Genomic DNA, 19029 nt, shown 5'->3' with positions numbered 1-19029 from the left:
CGTTTCGTGGAGCCATTGACTCACGTCTAGGTAGTGTTACGCCCTCCCGGGGTTATTGATACTAAGCGATTTTTTAACGCCATACATTGGCAAGCAAATGGCGTACAGCTATTACACAAGTTATTCTAAAACCACTATGTCACAGAAGCATTGCATAAATTCGTCGTAATCGACGCACTACCACCGGGTTACGTGCCTCTAATACCATTGGATATATAATTCATAACGTTATCCTGGTGATATTAGATTAATGAGCTATCACGTTACTCTGGTGCCAATAGTTTTATGATATAGGTGACAATAAAGTTATGGTACCGTACCCATACCACGTGGCATCTTGCGTTAACCATCTATCGATAAGCGGAACCAAACGACAACTTAAATAGCATGTAACATACCAAGTTAAATAGTAATAGTTGCTAGGAATGAGCAGTTAAGTAAGACGATAAGACATGGCAGCGGTCACATCATAATAACAACCGCACGATTGTAGGCGCCGGAGCGCCAGAAAAAATTAGAAAAGATGCATTGAATGCGGACGCCGCACGGCAATCTTTAGTAAAAGGCGAAAGATTGATGCGAAATGCGGCGACCGCTGCTATATGTTTTTGGCCGGAGTGATACCCATCCCAAGCTTCAATGACACGTTAATCGGGTAAACGTATATTAGCACCATAAAAGTATTAGATCCATATATATGACTCAAAGAGATGTCTCTGTTATTCTGTCTATTGTAATATTACATTTTATATATTATTAAACCATAAATGAAGTTATAATAAACGTTGTAATAATGTCTAATACTCCTGCTGACCATCCAGCATGGAAGCTCAGGGTACGTCTGTCTATCCAAACCGACTCTCCGGACAGTACGGTGTCATCAAAGGTTGAGCATCTTTGCGGTGTCATATTTGATATAATTAACCGCATCCAACGTAAATGTGCAGCTGGTGGTACATACGAACATGATGATGTTACTGCAGAAGCAATTAAAGACCTGCATATATGGTTTATACGCAAACTCATGATGCTGGGCTGTTTATCCCAGGATATAAATGGGCAATATGCAGGAGCAAAGCATGTCATTCCCTTTAGTGGTAGGATTAAGATGGTTCCTTCCGTCATGTTCCCTTTGCCATTTCCAAGGTCACTTTTTATAGATTGTATTAACTATAACCCATTAATGACCAGGTTGATCGACACTGTAAGCTGCAACGTAACTTGGTTATGTCGTGAACTGGAGCAGTTACGTTCACATGATCCCTTTATGTCTGGTTTGCTGGACATTTGTAATGAGGTCTATTTATCTGGTAAGCGGTCACTGCACTCCGATATTAGGGCATACATTACACGTACCGACTACTTCATGAACGTGAAGCGTGACTCGGGATTGAATGAACCCAGCTATTCCCGAATATCCCACTGTGACATATCAGCGATGAGCGAGTCTGCAGAAATGAAATTGGTAGAGGTAAACACAGTCTCCTGCGCCATGGCACATCTTGTGGGATTGGTGTCGCGTGCTCAAAATGAATTGTTGCGTTATCTGATCGATCGCGATTTTGCAGCGGCTACTCCCGGAGATGAAGCCCCAATGCTAAGTCCGGGCACGATTACCGCACTGGATCAGCATAACTCTCCACAAGAAGGTATAGTGGACACCCTGGCTGCCGCCCATCGCAGTTATGCAGAAATTCATTGCGGTCCTGGTGACCGCAGCCCATGTGTCATGGAAGTGGTAACCGAGGACCTGTCAAACTTCTTTGATGTGTATGCCGTGGCTGACCAGTTATTTTCCAGGCATGGTATCAGGACAAAGGTGATGTCTATCAACGCTTTGTGCGCATTGTATCGGGGTAGTGGTATATACTTACTAGGCCATGACGGAGCGTTGGTACCGGTGAAATCCAAAAGTGATTTACGCCCAGGGCGGTTGTTCATACGTGAACCATCGCTGATTAACGGGGCCGTAGCCAACGGTTACAGGGATTTAACCGAAGTGAGTGTGATTTATTTTAGAAGTTGCTACTCTCAGGATCATATGGAATCCGATCCTGATAGCTGGTTAGCAAGACTCATCTGCGAGTACTCAGACGCAGTTAAGGTGCCCTCGGTACCGGCACAACTGGCCGGTAGTAAACGCGTGCAAATGTTACTGTGCAATCCTGGAATAGAGACCCAATTGTCAGAGTTGGTAACACCAAACGATAGATACTCACTCAAAGAAGCCCTAGCGATGTTTAGGAGCGTAAATGTACAGCAAGTTGACCCCTCCTTGCCAGGGAATAGAGAGGTTGTACAGGAGGCTATACTAAAACCTGAAAATTTCGTACTCAAGTCGCAGGCGGAAGGTGGCGCTGAACTTTATGTGAATAACGAGCTTGCATCCATACTTAGCGAAGGAATTAAAGATGATTGCGCAAAAATGGCCCACTACGTCCTTATGAGACGCATAACGCCACCCGTACAACGTGCTGTGTTCGTAAAAAACAATATAGAGGGAAGCTACGACCTAACGGTGGAACGCTGCCTCACTGAGCTGGGCATATACGGAGGTACCGTCTTTAGGGGAGAGCATGTAGTAACAGAAGAATGCTGCGGATACCTAGCTAGGACTAAAAATGAAACTACAGCAGGCGGTGGAGTATGTTCCGGATGTTCAGCAGTCAATTCACTGCTATTCTACTAAGCCCACAGGGTACCGTGACATACTGTAGTAAAAAAACTACGCCTAAAGGCAAAACCGCAACTCATTAAGCATCGCAATTGATATAGAAATAATATCGTAATATAAATGCAAGCAATCGGTGTCCGTATTAACAGCACCGAAGCCACTTTAGTCTCGTGACGTGGTAGCACTCATGAGCACATTCTCACATAATCGCGTGACGTCGGGGCACCGACGGTATTACTATAATTCAACGCGGAACGAGCGCTAGTCCCGCAAAAAATATTGCAAATAATTCCGTAAATGGTAAGTTTACATGGCATGAACTGGTGGTGGCAGCGGCTAGAGCAAACTCGAGCTGCCTCTACATTAGCAGCGCGCATTCGACGTAAAACCAACGTTTAACCGATCCTATTAGTATCTATACTATCCATATCGTACACATAAAGTGTTTATGTTAGGAATCTTCGTTATATATATACTGATGTGTGATAGTAAACATGTGTAATGCCAAGTACATCACATGCAGATATAAGCACGAAGAACCAAAATGAAGTTCGGATTGTTTGTATTAGGCGCAGCCACGTGCCACACTCTCGTGCGCGCGACCTCAACCTCTAGGGTTATCACCATCACCCAGGAGTTCAACGAAGACATTCCTGAACGTCAATTGGCCGTGTTGTCTTGCCCTACTGGAAGGGGACTTGTCATCCAAAAGGCCGAATGGATTGCCACAAGGCCAAATGTTAATGCAGGTGCTGACCCTAACATCAAGTTCGAAAGGACCAAGGACATCTCTAAAATCTGTGGAGGTCTTAACAACTGTGTCCTCAAGCCCATAGCACACTTGGAGAAAGTGGAGGATGGAAACTTCGTCTTCATGGGTCTTCCTATCGAGAATGCTGAATACAAGCTTAATGTAAAGGGTATATGCAGCAAAACTCCAGCAGCTCCCATCGGACGTGAAATGATTTCAGTCATTGACTCCAATGACGATTTGGTACTAGGATGCAATGAAGGTGAAGTCATTAACGTGTCACTGCTCCGCGGAGCCGGTCTTCACAACAGCCTGATCTACAGGAACTTGTACTGCACCAACTCCTTCATGGAAAATGCCTTCGAACTGTGCCAAAACAAGCGCAGCTGCAAAATTAGCAAGGACCTCTACAACTCTGACAACGGAAAGTGCATCTACCAAGTTATCGACGCTCAGTACTACTGCAGGCCGCCACACCACCACTCTTACGTCGATGTTGTTAGACACGCTAACGGCAAATTCGAAACTATCCTGACATCCGAGGAAAACGCACACGTCATCGTTAAGGCACCAGCGGAATCCGTGCTCTCCGTCAAGTCTGCCACCTGGGATGTGGTCGGTAAGCCAAGTGAAGAGGAAGACCCCAAGAGGAACCGTCTCGATATCCTTCAGTTCTACTGTGAAGGCAGGAGCAGCTGCTCATTCATACCCACCAGGGCATCCAACGGTCTACTTGACCTGTACCTAGGAGGTATCACAGGTAACATCAAGAAACCCTTCATCCTCAGGGCCAAATTTGAGTTCGTAGAACCCAAGAACCAAGAGGGCGAAGAGGACATCAAGACTGTTGAATGCAAGAAGGGCGGTAACATCAACATTAAGTGCCCAAACAACACTTTCCCACGTGTTGTCACCGCACTTTGGGGAGGTTTTGTAACCAACACCAAGCAGCAGCCAGAAGTCATCTTCTGGGAGGAGAAGACACAAAACGGTAAGCTTTTCCGTGTCACCGAAATCGGTGCTCTGCTCGACAAGGCTATCTTCAACAAACATGATTACATATTCAACCCCGTCGAAATGGTTAACGGCAAACAGCGCCTGCCATACATCGTAGGTGTCAAACCTGAAGACCACGGACTTGTCGTTAACTACACCTGCATGGACAAGAACCTCATGCCCTCTGTCTCAGACATCAATATCGGAGAGGTAGTGAACAAGGATTCCCTAAACAGCGCAGCATACGACCTGGAAAAGGAAAAGGTACTCGATGCCATGTTCAGCAAGAACGACCAGTTGATCATCATGATCGAACAAAAGAGCGAAAGCATCGTTAGAGTGGGAGACTTCCTCAAGATCCAAATCCCACACGCTGTAGGAGAACACTACACCGCCAACTTCACCGATGAACCTAAAATTGAAGCATGGGCACTTACCGAGACTTGTGACAATGTTGTTCTCAGCATAGTATTCGCCGATGAAAAGACACTACACGTCACCGCCAGCTTCTTCAACAAGAACAAGCACATCGAAACACGCCAAAATGAAATGATATCCAAATACACCATCGATTACCAGAAAAAGGTTAAAAACATTGTCGTAGCCAGCGGTGGTGTCGTTGGTATGCGTGTCATGGTCAAGGGCGAGACCAAAACCAACGCTTAAATAAATGCAGTCAAACTTTAAAATGTTAATCTCCCGTAATATTAGGAGCACGTTGAGCACCCATGTTGTCAAGCTGTATAGATATATAGCACCATATAAAATATGCATACCGTCTTGCACTCCGATTCGATGGATTCCTGCAATGTAGACATCAGCTTTGTCTTCTCCTCACTGTAGAATTCTTTAGCAAACTAACTAAACCTACATCTCGCTGCTAATGTACTCTATACGCTTAGATATCGTATGTATAGCGTCTTCCTTGCTCTGAGTAGTAAGTACAGGGCCAGTGCTCTTGTATATCTTAGCATCGGACTCCACTAACTGGAGCTCCTGGATAACAGATATGATACAAACAACCAAAACGTGCCTTCAAAACTGCAGTGCACTCATTGTGTTGTGTCAACAACTGCGAATGAGCCGCAGCAACGTCACGGTATTCTGGAAATACGTTAGACCAACGAGACGCGCGATAACATGGAATCATGGAAATAACCTACGCTGACGCAAATTGTTCACCTTAGCAACTATGGCATCCATGACAATGTGTAAAATGTAAGTACAATGTGCGATATACAAGTAAAATGTGGAAGGACTAAGGGCGCCACGAAATGTGTCGTGGAATATCAGGTGGCAACAACCCATGTCTAGGTGATAATAAATATGAACAACTGATATATCTATCAAAATATAGCTTTATAAATATGCGATTGTTTTGTTTAAACCGAGTCCTAAGCAATGTGCGCTACTGGCGCTCCATGGCAACAGCCAAGTCGTCCATTAAACTCAACTGTCTATTGAGATCCTTGCGTAAACCAGTGAATTTACGACGCTGTAGAGACATTAGACGCCATGCTTCCGACTGTAAATCAGCCAATTCAGAACGACGCAATGCAGTAAAACTAGAGTCATTGTTCACATTCTGGTTAAGCTTAATTACAGGATATGTAGATGGCGCAATATCACCCGTAAGGCCGAAGATGTCCATAAAACCCTTACGAGAACGAGCTGAGTAAATATGTGCCGTGTAACAATGTGAATACCAAAGTGCATCATTCCACACATCTGGTGGTATAAAACAAACAGCACTCAGTGTCATAAAATAAAAGAATCGCAACTCGTTATGTAAGTACACTTACCTTTTGAACCGGTATGGAGACCGTCAGAAGACACAAACAATGAACTCAAGAAAACATAGGCCACAGGGCCTAGACGATATATATTAATCAACATAAACATGTATACAGCGTGTGTCTAACATTGTATGAACAATGTGTGGGCTATAGAATAAAAATTAGCACCAGTGATGTCGTGTGTAAGAATATTGCTTCACCCCCCAAAAAGACCGCCTAGGCCCTCAAAAGCAACAGGGTCATAGTTAACACCGCTACTAGAGTTAGGAACAATACCAGCAGCACTGCGATGACGACGATACCACGAACCTTCCACGTGTGTGTAGGACTCCATGCCTAGATCCACAGTACGCAAGTAACTCACAACACTGGAAAAGTCATCCAAACTCATAGCGTCAGTTAAACGATTGCGTATCTCAGGGTGGCGCTGACAGTGTTGAAATAAAATCTTAAATGCATGACCACGGATGCAGCAAGGCGATTGATCAGGATACCTACCCATGATATCATAACAAAAACGTAACAAACCGCCGAACTATACCCAGGTACTCGTCCATTATGTCGAGGTGGTCATATGTAATACCGGAAAATAAATACGGCCGCTCCAAAAGCGATTCGGAAGACATTACAGCATCAGCACTGGAACGTATTTATTTAATCACACTAAAACTAACCCAGTGTAAGATAAACAACGTTCGACGTCAGCAAAAGTCTCAATGCCACCATTGGCAATCACTGTGCTATGTTTATTCTCAGCGGCAAAAAAACTTACCCGGGATGCGCAAGCGTGATTTAATAATGCGGATGGCATCCCAGTCAGCAGCACCAACGTTAGTACCCTTCTCAGAACGGTGACGACCGTGGACAGTTAGAGCCTTACATCCACTTTGCTGAGTGTGTATCGAATAGATATGTAACCAACAAATACCTCTAAACTGTAACATAGGTTTAACGTAGATTGTAAAGAGTCTTTATCAACCTTGCGAATTTTGCAAGTCACTGCAATGCCGACCTCCCGTGTAACACGGCTTACAATGCCACTGAATAACGTGAATTGTAGATGAAATTACCAACGTAACCAAATCAGGCTCGTCAAGAAGAAATGAGCCATAGTGCCCGTCTTTAGCAATGGCTTGAGGACAACCCAAGTTAAGGTCGACAGCGGATACATGCCCTTTTAATAAACGAGCGGCCTGAGTAATGGTACCAGCATCATCGCCGCAAACTTGCGCAATCAATGGACGATCATCATCAGATGTCTGGAAGTGTACTGCACGGTACTTCTCATTCTCAACGAATATGCGACCGTGAAGCATAGGAGTGTATGTTAAATCAACATTGTATCGTCGGCATAATAAACGAAATGGTAATTCACTCTGGTTGACCATAGGAGCCGCAACGTAACGAGGACGACCAATGGAGGCCCAAAAGTCATCTTCCATTATCATACCATTGTTAACATGAATTACTGCCAAGTGCAACTTCTTCTAATGACCGGATTCCTGTCTAACATCGAACGATGTTAATAGCAACTAGTATCAATACTGGATACACAATTAATGACTAAATAAACTAGGAAATGATTGAATGCGATATTTTATAACATTAGAAGTTAATGTGTATAGAAAGATATCCAAATAAGTACAATGGAAGAAGTCACCACTTATAAAGATCACTTCTTGTATTCACGAATGTCTGGAATCTCACCCATCTTGAGACTCTCTATATACTCATAGTCAATGCCCTGCAATGCAAATGCAAACCTATAAATAACATAATGTAACACATAAATAACCCACTTCATACGATTGTCCTTCCGCAATATCGATCTCGATTGACGAAAATAACCACGCTTAGTAAACGCACGCTTGCGATGCTTAGTATCAGTACGAATCTTGTTTAATAGGTACGTTAAACCAACGTCATATACATGGAATATACCATGATCAGGAGATTCAATGACACGACAGGGTGAACTCGTACCCGGTGTATCAATCATATGCGGTAAACGCAAAGGTAGTAATGTACCCGGAGCGTTTATAGATCTCTGATATTGTGTCTGTATAGCATAAGATGGGTCAGTAAAGATTCATAAATGATGAGCTAAACAAGCACTTACCGGTAATTGAAGCCGTGTTGAGTCTATTGGTAACGTATCATTAAAGTCCAAAGGACCACCCTGAACAGGTAGAGGTATGCTATGTGCAGTACAATGGCTGCTGCAGCCGTCAGCAGAAGCTACAGGCAACCTTCCATTATACAAGTTAATTGCGGAAGTGCCAGGTACTATTCCACCAAACAGACGAGTGGCACAGGAAGCCACTCGCAATGTGTTCAAGCGATCCATTATATTTGTTTATTGTGAAAAAAATAATTACACACCAAAGTACACTACAACGTCGTAGAGTGGCTACACACTGTATAGGAGTATGTCTATCGTATAGGGAATTGCAGGTGACTCCTCAACTACAAGCGTGCCAGATGATGGTAATATACATTTTAAAACACCCACAACGTCAGCTTGAATGCGAGATGGAGTTACATCAGGGTCAACCAATGACTCCAAGGAATCATTGTAACCGTGCAAACGATCAATGCTTCCGTTACGATATAACGACTCCCAAGCCGTAAACATATGTACCAGAGTCTTAAGAGTTGAAATCCGATGCGATAATAAGCCAGGGCTAGCATACCACATTATATGCTGGCAAATGCAGTATAGCTGATAGACACCTTGTGTACCAAGATCGCTGTGAATGAAGTCCACCGATCGTGAAACTGATGCATCACGCGTTGGTAACTCCGCATGTGAACCTGAGTGCCCAGAAGTTTCCTTTGAAATCTTGGAAGATACCATAGACTGGCCTACCAACTGAGCAAGAGAGTCGAGTAACAGAGAAAATATCCTATTGTCTAATATCAAGTTCGTAGCTGCACTAAGCGAGATGTTGACCAAATGTAAAGGTAATATTTGCGATTGTATGAAATCAGATCTTACACCAGAAGGGCGCAGCAATGAAACCATTTCAAGAAACCTACTAAGCAATCTAGATTCCACACTATGTTCTAGGCCTGAAACAACCCCGCTGTCACGAAATCCCAAACGAGATAACGCGTGATAAATAGTAGATACGCCCTGAGGAGTTAGGTCATGTAACATATCCAGTAGACAAATGTTCAGACGCTCTAAAAAAGATTCACAACGAAGATTTAACTTGCCAAGTCCATAGTATATGTTGCTCAATTCCAATTCAGTACATTGTATAGGCCTAGAGTTGCCTACCAAATCTAGTTTTCCAGACGAGGCTTTAGGGAAATGGTTGTATTTACCAAAAGTGTACAACGATGCCGATAGTAACTTCATGTTATCCTCAGTGCAAGCAGTTGCCAATATGGAATCTAGCGCAACCAAAGAAGAGCGTACATCGCTAGATTTTACATCTAATTTCATAAAGCCGTGTAATATAGTAACCAATTGCTGAGATGAAAATTGTTCCAAATTAGATGGTAAAAATCGATTAACAATGTGATTTATCACACCACGATCTAGCGATATATTTGACTTGGCAAAACAATTTATAATTAATGAAGCACCCTGAGGAGTGAGCTCCGATATCAAGTTGTAACCAAACTTGGGTAAACGCCCATAAACATTACGAACCGGTTGATCATGCTCATAGTATTCACGAAGGTGACTTACCAACGCCTCATTAGCAGTTTCGAGTAATAAGTCACCGGGTACATTTATCTTGGATATACTATTTAAAACTAATGAAAGGTCTTGCTCATTCATATTGAAGACCAATGGACGAGCTAAAGGAATCAAGTCAGTAACATACTGACGAAGTACCTTCAACAACCCATTGGTATTATACACAGATAATCCACGCAACTGTTGAACATTTTGGTATATCTTTGCGTAGGCATTGAATATCAATGAAATGTCTTTAGGCCCAAGAGCATCAGCATTACCCAGCGCTATTGCACGATCTTGAAAATATTGTAGAATTATATGTAAATCAAGCTGCCCTGTAACATTAAGAGATGATCTAGATGATACAGATCTTAGAACATGCTTTTCAAAAAAATGACGTATACATTGTCCATGACGAAAATCAACCTCACGAGGAACACGCCAAAAGTTTAAAGCTAAACGGTTAAAAGCCTTAGACAACTGATCTGGCTTCAATGATAACGATAAAGACTTCAGATCGCTGCACAGTGAACGACTAGAAGAAGGAATCATTGCCAAGATTCCAAAACCCAAGGATAGTAGGTTCTGTCCTATCTAGTATATTATATCAAGTACACATTGCCCTAGTTTATAAACACAAAAGATATATAGTATATGAGGCATCCAATGAACACAAAATAACATATAAATATCTACTAAATTAAAGCAACCCGGTACACAGTAGCAACACACATTATATAATATAACGAAATGGAGAGTACTGCATCAATTATGGAGGTGCCAATATTTCAAGCGGATCTGGAAACAGAAGATAAACCGCCAATAGATAGACTGTATGTCTCTATGGAACTTTATAAAGATGTAACAAATCGCAATGAAATAGTACAGTTATCAGTACAAATCAACTCGAAATGGACACTATTGTCACAAGATAACAGTAAGGATGATACCACATCTCGACAAGAAGAAGATACACAAAACATGTTGAACTTTGATGTTCTCCACATAGTTATCAAACCGGAAATGGTAATGTGACTGGATGTAACAGATAACATGTACAGATCACATCAACTGAACATATATCGCACGCTATTAGCCGAGCCGCCACAAACGCAATCAATCGAAAGGTACATAGCAATAACTTTACTACTGAAGTGGTATACATGATGGGTGGCTCATCTAGCGTAAGTGAAGAAGTATAACCATTACATTGCCAACCAGGTTACAAAATGCATGCAAGAAATCTGTATACAACAGGAAACTGATAATAACGAAGCTATAACGCTTATGTTAATATCAATATCGAAAGATAAGGTAAACCTGACATAAATAGAAAATGATCCTGTAGTCGTTCGGAACGTTCAATAACATGATCAAAGGTACTAGAGTTGATCTAAATAAACTTAATGAATACACGAACAATGAACTAATCGCAAAGGTAAAGATTTTTGTAATAGATTTATAATGATTAGGCATTCAAATGTTCGCAAAAGGAACTCCAATTGCCAGGAGGAATCAACGCATGCGTACTAGGTCGTATAGGCACCAAGAGAATATAGAACATAGTTTCATACCGTAGACGGCGAAGCTATAAGTAAACCCGAGATGGGCTCCAAGTTGTGTAAAGTAAACTCCTTCTCAAAACCAGGAGAACCAATCTCATCGAGACACTCTTTAATGTTATCTATATACTCGGACCCATTAACCAAGTTGCCATAACGGAATTCAACAGCCAATGGTTCTGAAACACCAGGGATTGTCATGTCACCAGTGCCGTGAACTGAACCGTAAGCCCAGCCACCAATGTAAGTGCTCCCATTGGAAAACATCATAATACCTTGACCGTGACGCATACCGTTGAATATGTCACCACTGTAAGTGCTCCCATTGGAAGACTTGATGATACCATGGCCATGGGGAAGAATACGGTTCGTAAATGACAAAAAGGACTCCTCTATCAAACGGGAGACTGATTCCTCACATTGAGCGTCATACATCACAGCACTCAAATCGGTACATAAACAAGCTGATCCAGTGTACTTGTAACCGTTGGGGAACTTAATAAGAACATCAGACATGTCCAAACTGTCCTTATGCCAAATACCTTCAATAGTTATAGCATCACTGGATACAGACTCCGATAACTTAATGGTAACGATACCCTGGCCACTGCGAATGCCACGAGACCATTCACCCTCAAAAGTAACGTACTTGTCATATATCAAAGTGCCAGTACCGTCCAAAACGTCGCCATATAAATTACCAACGTATATGCGACCGTCAGGCTTTATCACACTGCACAGACCATACATCTTGTTGTTCTCGAATGAACCGATCATAATAGTACCGTCCTTCTGAGTTAAACGACCACGACCGTGGTACTTACCATTGACAAAGTCGCCCTCGTAACTGTCCTTACCAGTATTGGACAAACGACCATTACCATGGAAGTTGTTGTTCTTAAAAGAACCAACGTACACAAAATGAGGAGTAGTGAGCTCACCGTGACCGTCACGCTTGTCCTCGCACCAAGAACCAACGTACTTGTAACCGTACTTTGACGATAACAAAGTACCCTTACCATGACGCTTGCCACGCACCCAGTCACCCTCATATACAGTACCGTCAACTGTAATGTACGTACCTTTGCCATTACGTAGCATATAGGACATCTCACCAATGTAGACATCACCATTGGGGTATTTCTGCTTAGCAGCCTCGCCGCTGGGATAGTATATAGGGTCAATGAATGTAGCCAATTGATGACCGTTAATAAACTGCTTCGCACATGAAGAATTCGTCCAGTGCTCCAAAAAATCAATGGAATGGTTGTTCTGTAATTCCATAATCCTAGTAGCAAGATTACCAGTGACTTCAAAGGATAGCTCCTCGTCACCAGGACGCTTAGTGTGACACCGAATGGGCGCTGACTTCCTCCTAGGTTTCACAACAGGCACATCAGGAGCTGGTGTTTCAGGTGGCGGAGGAGGAGGTTTGCGATATTTGATTTGCTTGAGCTTACGTTTCCTGGCGTCAGGCTTGATGTCACGGATTACTATCCTGTGCACCTTGGGTTTGCGCACTTTCTTTGGCACTTTGTCAGCAGGGACGATATCGTCAGGCTGTATGCTGTCCGCAGATATTGGTTGACCGTCAATAGCGTCTGTGCCATCCTCGACCAACGAGTCCCCTTCCTTGGGCAATAATTGATCATCTACAACTTGCATGCCATCTTGAGTTGTTAGATCGACTTCCTGGGATAGTGTTTTGCCATCAGTTGCAACTACACCGTCCGGAGGCAAAGGGTCGCCTGGCTTAGAAGTCATGACGTCCTGACCATCTAAAGGAACTAATATATTTGGCTCATCAACGTCAGAGCCCTCCTCAGCAGAATTGTAAGCACTACTGTCATGGTCGTAATCCACCTCACGCTTGGTAACATCCTTGTCATCGGTAGGTACAGACGCACCAGGCTCTGCGGTATCCAAAGGAGGAACGGCGGTTTTATTGGTTTCTTGCCCATCTTCAACCACTGAAGATTCTAAGGATTCTGTAGCATCAACAAATTCGCCATCTACGTCGCCTTCAGCCCGCTGAGCAGTAGTCACAGACTCAGCGTCCATGCGAACGGGTTCCTGAGATGTTGATTCCCCCTCTTGGGTTGCACTAGTCTCAGACGAGAGTTGTTCACCTGCATCTTCTCCAGGCAGAGTAGTTGTTGCTTCAATGTCTTCTTGAGGCCGAGATTCTGGTTCAACAGATTCCGTAGTATCAGCACTATGGTCCTCAGGAGATACGGCATCGTCCTGCGATGACGGCCTTGGAATATCATCTTCAACATACTCAGTCTCAACCTTATCTATATCAACATAAGGTACCGTGTCGTCTTCACCTGCATCCTTGCCAGCGTACTCGGAATCTACAGGCATACTGGAGGAAGCAGGTGCTTCAGTGTCCTCCACAGGTCTATCATCGGCGTCAGCATATTCTTCTATATCACCAACATCCTCTTCCATAGTGCTGGCAGGTTGTTCGCCAGATGGTTCTACTGTTGCAGAGTCAGTAACATCCAAAGGTTCATTGTATGCACGATCCACGCTGTCGTATTCACCATCAGGGTATTCATGGCGTGACGGGGACACGAAATCATCATATTCTACATCGTCCACAGGTGTTTGTTCGTTGTCAATATATGGATCCACGTCACGCCCATCGGCAGCGTCTTCACGCTCTTCCACGCCATCCACCTCGGCTTCGTGAACATTTTCTTCGTCATCTGAAGCGTGTTTATCATCTCCAGTGTCCTCTTGCGATACAGGTTCTTCTTCCATCCGTGACTCTCCATCGTGTGGTTCGTCAAGTTGGCCTGGATGTTGCTCTGCCGGCTGATGGTCTTGGTCATATTCGGGTGCTGCAGAAGATTCAATTGGCTCTTGGCTATCGTCATCCGATGTTTCATAGTCTTCAAACTGATCATCACGCTCTGCGTCATCTTCCACGTATGCAGAAGTGTCAAGATCTCCTTGCACAGCAGGTTGTGAAGCAGTTTCAGCATCGTGCCACTCGTCAACAATGGGTTCCTGAGCATGTTGTTCCTTCATTTCATCATCATAACCATCCTGTTCACGACCGTCATAGCCATCTTCATGGCCTTGCATTGGTTCAACGTCCGCTTTAGAAGTCTCAAGTGACGCCTCATCCTCATGAACTTTCGATTCAGATTCGTATTCATCCAATTGCTCTGGTTCATCTTCTTCTTCGTGTGTTTCCTGTGGTATAGGTTCGTATTCCTGCTCGTCTTCATAAGACTTTTCAGGTTCAACCTGTTCTTCATAGGTATCCTCAGCTACAGGTTGTTCTTCATAGGTATCCTCAGGCTCAGCTTGGTCTTCATAGGTATCCTCAGCTACAGGTTGTTCTTCATAGGTCTCTTCAAGTTCACTCTTGGCTTCATAGGTATCCTCAGGTTCAACCTGTTCTTCATAGGTCTCTTCAGCTACATCTTGGTCTTCATAGGTCTCTTCAGGCTCAGCTTTTGTTTCTTCTTCTGGCTCTGATTTTTCACCATCAGATTCTTCAGCCATTGGTTCCCTTCCATCAGATTCATCCTGTATATCTTCTTCTTCAGACGACTCGTTGTGTACTTCTGCTTCTTCAGACCTATCTGCAGTTACTTCTTCCTCATACTCCTCCTCAGATGCTTCTTGTTCTGATTGTTCACGCTCTGACTCGGCTTCTTCATAGGTCTCATTGGGCACCGGTTCCTCCTCGGAGGCATCAGGCTCAGCCTCGTCGGGTACTTCTTCCTCATACTCTTCTTCGGATGCTTCTTCGGGTTCTGACTGTTCACGCTCTGACTCGGCTTCTTCATAGGTCTCATTGGGCACCGGTTCCTCCTCGGAGGCATCAGGCTCAGCCTCGTCGGGTACTTCTTCCTCATACTCTTCTTCAGATGCTTCTTGTTCTGATTGTTCACGCTCTGACTCGGCTTCTTCATAGGTCTCATTGGGCACCGGTTCCTCCTCGGATGCGTCAGGCTCAGCCTCGTCGGGTACTTCTTCCACATACTCCTCCTCAGATGCTTCTTCGGGTTCCGACTGTTCACGCTCTGATTCAGCTTCATCATAGGTCTCATTGGGCACCGGTTCCTCATCGGATGCGTCAGGCTCAGCCTCGTCGGGTACTTTTTCCTCATACTCCTCCTCAGATGCTTCTTGTTCTGATTGTTCACGCTCTGACTCGGCTTCTTCATAGGTCTCATTGGGCACCGGTTCCTCCTCGGATGCGTCAGGCTCAGCCTCGTCGGGTACTTCTTGATTATAATCATCTTGATATTCGCTTGTTTGATCGTCGTTATCCTCGTCTATGTCATTATATATAGAAGCATCATCGGAAGCGCTTTCGCATTCAATATACGTATTGTCAGATGCAGCTTCATCCATAGATTCTACGTCATCCGTAGCAGCCTCTGTAGGACAATATTCATCATCCTCCGATACGGCGGATACTACATCTTCATCCTCAGGACGATCGGATAGATATTCATAATCCTCCGAAGCGTAACCTTCCGCATCAACGGGCTTAGATGTATCCTCAGTAGTGGACCTCTTGGAAGGTTTGTTCTTTACTAATGTGCCAAAGGGTTTCTTTTCAGCAGCCTTGCGCCGAGGAACCTTCTTCGGCTTCTTTTTTTCAGCAGATTTCTTGGGAGGCTTTTCTGAAGGTTTCTTTGACTTCGTAGGCTTCCCATAAGCAAACCCAGAAAAAAATGATAAGAACTGATTCAAATGGTCGGATTTCAACTTCTTTGTCTTCATCTTCTTAAAATTTGTTTTCGATTTAGTAAGAAGGGTAGCTTCCTTCTTGACATGATTAATGACACGGTCCATAACACCCTTTATATGAGAAGTAGGTTTGTCCTTCGGCTTAGGCAACTTAGCAGGCTTCTTAGGTTTCTGAGCCATTTCCTTGCTTATAGTTAGCGGTTTATCCTCAGCATCTATTGTCTGGGTAGGCACTTCATAGTTCTCAATGGCCTCATCTGGCAATCCACAGGTGCAACCATCATTCAAAAGGAAGTCGATAATGCCATTCTCTCCCATGTGTGCTTCTGGGAGCTCGCCGCGCAAATAGGTGTCGCCACGCTTGATGACAGTGCCTTTCACGGGATGAGAACAATCTGATAGCGACTCATAATCAAACTTAAAGTCCATGACTAGGTGATAAAGAAGACGATACTCACCACAAACATACGCAACATCAGTTAGAAACTTAAGCCAGTATTCTTGCATGGGATTGACACGGTTGTTAATTGCATATTCAATCTCGCGGATACGTTCCTTTCCAGGCAGACCTATGTGCAAATGCTCTACATACCCCAAGTAATGATAGCAATTACCATCCGAACACATCTCTACAAACTTATCAAGGATTGTTAAAGGTTTTTCGGTAGACTGCATTGGAGATTGAGAAGGCGGGGATGAAGATGGTAAAGTCCCTGCAGAAGTAGAAGCATCAGTATCCGGTGATGAAGGAGCTGCCTCAGCACCATCCTTGCTGTCCTCAGCCTTCTTCTCGTTTTTACGCTTCTTGTCCTTAATAGACGCACGAGTTTTCAACCACTTGGGAACAGATCCGGGATACATCTTGTCCAGAAAATCTAAAGCGCTTTCGTTGCATCGTATCTCCGCACGATTAGACGATGTATTACCCATGATACGTTTTAAAGAACCTCCAATGTCAATCAATGTTTGGGGAGTCATAGCCAAATAACTGCTGATGGTACTATACACGGCTCCACCTGTTTCAACCATTGACTTCATCAACTCCTCATCCTCAGTGTCATAGTCAGGCTCCATTAAACGCTCAAAGTGCTGTGCCTCATAAAGAGATGGGTGATACATGTCTAGTAAAGTTATGTTCATCAACTGGACGTTGTTAAGCTCCAAGTTAATCAAGAAGTCTGGTGTTGAATCAAGAGACATCATAATACCATGGTCAGTGATACCAATAACATAACCTTCAACACCATCTAACAACGAAACCATCTCCTTTGTGAAATACGGGAATATCAAATTCTTGGAATTGAAAATATCCAACGGCATCGCATACTTCCTCCAAGAGTGCCACATTGAACCAAAACTACGAGAGTTGAAGCCCAATGTAATGGCGCCAGGGACCATTGAAATGATAGATAAAATGGCAGTAGAAGTACGAGCAGCCGATTGAGAATACACCGCAACTTTGCGGCCCAGCATTATGCACTTGATGGTGAATAACAACGCACGGTAGCTCAAACAAAGAGATACCGGTTTAAAGTACCACTCGAGGTTGAAGTATAAAGATTCATAACTCCAACCCTCAACTATCTCGGTAGAATTCATATGGTTGACAAATGATGTTAATAAATCGTGGTCTGAAAAACATTGCTGATGAAAATATGTCTGAGCAATGCACTCCAAACGCGATCCAATGTAACAAAAGAAAGGAACCTTGGTTATTACACAAATGGCTACAAAAGACGTTACACGACGCTTGCCTTGGTAATATGCCAAAGAAGCATCTGGAGGCAAATTAGGAACATCGACAACATGTTCACCATCCGGATAATGCCTGCACTGGGAACATGGACCATCAGAAGAATCATGATTCAAAGGTAGGCCGATAGTTTTTATAGTTTCAAACTTAGCGACAAAACTAATGCCATACAAATAATTACCAGATGGAGTAGGCAAAGTAAAATAGACAAAATCAACCAAAGAAGAGTCCTTCATGGCACCCAGAGCGAGCCTGGGAACCAAATAAAAACTTGATTCTAGTTCATGAATCGCCGTTTTGCCCTTTGATGTCCAATTGTTGGCATCATTGACATGCAACTCGGTCGTGTCTAATGGCTGCTGGAAGTGTAACAAAGAACTGGGATACGTAAAGTCAACATTGACAACGTTATCCTCACAACGAACAATTGTTGCACCAACAATAGGAGGTCCATGAGATTCAGTGACGTACAACGCCATCTTATCAGCAGTCTCCTTAGATAAAAGAGGTACCATGGGATCAAACGTAAACAAAGCTTCGCTGTTTGAACGATCCAACGGGTCGGGAAATAGTGGGTCCGCAGGATTTATATCCGCAGCATCAACGGAATGCTCATTTTCAACCAATCCACTGTCATCATGCGGACCTATCTCAATAGCGGACGCCTCCTGTAAAGGAGGAAGCTCTTCCTCACCTTGACCGACGTCCATCGGATCATTAGCGTCAATATCCACAGGATCTGACATTTTGAAGCAGCAAAAATATAATTTATGAGCCAATTAGCGCATGAAGATGTGCGACCATGTCCAGGACAAGAATACAGTAAATGTTAAATATAATGAATTTAATATAATACATGAAATCTCATCTAATTAGCATGTTAATGCCATTAAAATGTGTAAAAGGAAACATCCAAGACAATGTGAGCCGCGTAACGATGCCCCTCATTCTCCATCGATATTCCGCGCAAACGAAAATGAATATGACACGAATAAGTTATACTAGGGAACGACTCACATATTGCGGGTTAATAAGCCCGCAATCTAGTCAATCAAACCCCTTTCCAAGTCAACAGGAAGAT

At 43.5% G+C, this 19029-nt stretch overlaps 9 protein-coding genes across 9 annotated transcripts; 3 read left to right on the top strand and 6 right to left on the bottom strand.

Moving 5' to 3' along the window:
- The first annotated feature begins 773 nt into the window (after positions 1-773).
- Positions 774-2724, top strand: BBOV_IV004820 (Eukaryotic glutathione synthase ATP binding domain family protein). Its single transcript, XM_001610361.2, has one exon. The coding sequence runs from the start codon at positions 794-796 to the stop codon at positions 2687-2689; it is 1896 nt and encodes a 631-aa protein (XP_001610411.1). The 5' UTR covers positions 774-793; the 3' UTR covers positions 2690-2724.
- Positions 2725-2908: 184 nt separating this feature from the next.
- Positions 2909-5145, top strand: BBOV_IV004810 (uncharacterized protein). Its single transcript, XM_001610360.2, has 2 exons — positions 2909-2974; positions 3198-5145. Exon 2 carries the CDS (start codon positions 3219-3221, stop codon positions 5085-5087), a length of 1869 nt encoding a protein of 622 aa, XP_001610410.1. The 5' UTR covers positions 2909-2974; positions 3198-3218; the 3' UTR covers positions 5088-5145.
- Positions 5088-5654, bottom strand: BBOV_IV004800 (Prefoldin subunit family protein). Its single transcript, XM_001610359.2, has 5 exons — positions 5585-5654; positions 5464-5525; positions 5293-5417; positions 5198-5258; positions 5088-5160 (listed from the first exon to the last, which is right to left on the bottom strand). Exons 1-5 carry the CDS (start codon positions 5622-5624, stop codon positions 5113-5115), a joined length of 336 nt encoding a protein of 111 aa, XP_001610409.1. The 5' UTR covers positions 5625-5654; the 3' UTR covers positions 5088-5112.
- Positions 5655-5739: 85 nt separating this feature from the next.
- BBOV_IV004790 (uncharacterized protein) lies at positions 5740-6372 on the bottom strand. The gene is made up of 2 exons (XM_051767736.1): positions 6224-6372; positions 5740-6092 (listed from the first exon to the last, which is right to left on the bottom strand). Exons 1-2 carry the CDS (start codon positions 6321-6323, stop codon positions 5830-5832), a joined length of 363 nt encoding a protein of 120 aa, XP_051623245.1. The 5' UTR covers positions 6324-6372; the 3' UTR covers positions 5740-5829.
- A 13-nt stretch (positions 6373-6385) lies between these two features.
- BBOV_IV004780 (Dihydrouridine synthase (Dus) family protein) lies at positions 6386-7838 on the bottom strand. The gene is made up of 6 exons (XM_001610357.2): positions 7292-7838; positions 7146-7257; positions 6990-7107; positions 6892-6952; positions 6746-6856; positions 6386-6711 (listed from the first exon to the last, which is right to left on the bottom strand). Exons 1-6 carry the CDS (start codon positions 7663-7665, stop codon positions 6414-6416), a joined length of 1074 nt encoding a protein of 357 aa, XP_001610407.2. The 5' UTR covers positions 7666-7838; the 3' UTR covers positions 6386-6413.
- A 31-nt stretch (positions 7839-7869) lies between these two features.
- On the bottom strand, positions 7870-8594 carry BBOV_IV004770 (uncharacterized protein). Its single transcript, XM_001610356.2, has 3 exons — positions 8337-8594; positions 8017-8276; positions 7870-7980 (listed from the first exon to the last, which is right to left on the bottom strand). The coding sequence occupies exons 1-3, from the start codon at positions 8562-8564 to the stop codon at positions 7890-7892; spliced, it is 579 nt and encodes a 192-aa protein (XP_001610406.1). The 5' UTR covers positions 8565-8594; the 3' UTR covers positions 7870-7889.
- BBOV_IV004760 (uncharacterized protein) lies at positions 8568-10650 on the bottom strand. Its single transcript, XM_001610355.2, has one exon. It carries the CDS (start codon positions 10461-10463, stop codon positions 8628-8630), a length of 1836 nt encoding a protein of 611 aa, XP_001610405.1. The 5' UTR covers positions 10464-10650; the 3' UTR covers positions 8568-8627.
- On the top strand, positions 10622-11520 carry BBOV_IV004750 (Kinase binding protein CGI-121 family protein). Its single transcript, XM_051767271.1, has 5 exons — positions 10622-10937; positions 10973-11095; positions 11133-11225; positions 11260-11349; positions 11384-11520. The coding sequence occupies exons 1-5, from the start codon at positions 10662-10664 to the stop codon at positions 11468-11470; spliced, it is 669 nt and encodes a 222-aa protein (XP_051623244.1). The 5' UTR covers positions 10622-10661; the 3' UTR covers positions 11471-11520.
- BBOV_IV004740 (MORN repeat protein) lies at positions 11440-18874 on the bottom strand. Its single transcript, XM_001610353.2, has one exon. It carries the CDS (start codon positions 18692-18694, stop codon positions 11480-11482), a length of 7215 nt encoding a protein of 2404 aa, XP_001610403.1. The 5' UTR covers positions 18695-18874; the 3' UTR covers positions 11440-11479.
- Between the last annotated feature and the right edge of the window lie 155 nt (positions 18875-19029).

The sequence above is a fragment of the Babesia bovis genome (assembly GCF_000165395.2).
Source record: "Babesia bovis T2Bo chromosome 4 map unlocalized Chr4_1, whole genome shotgun sequence".
In the NCBI taxonomy this organism is placed as follows: Eukaryota; Apicomplexa; class Aconoidasida; order Piroplasmida; family Babesiidae; genus Babesia; species Babesia bovis.
The sequence above is the reverse complement of the archived record's forward strand: the minus strand, read 5'-3'. Positions and strand labels throughout refer to the sequence as shown.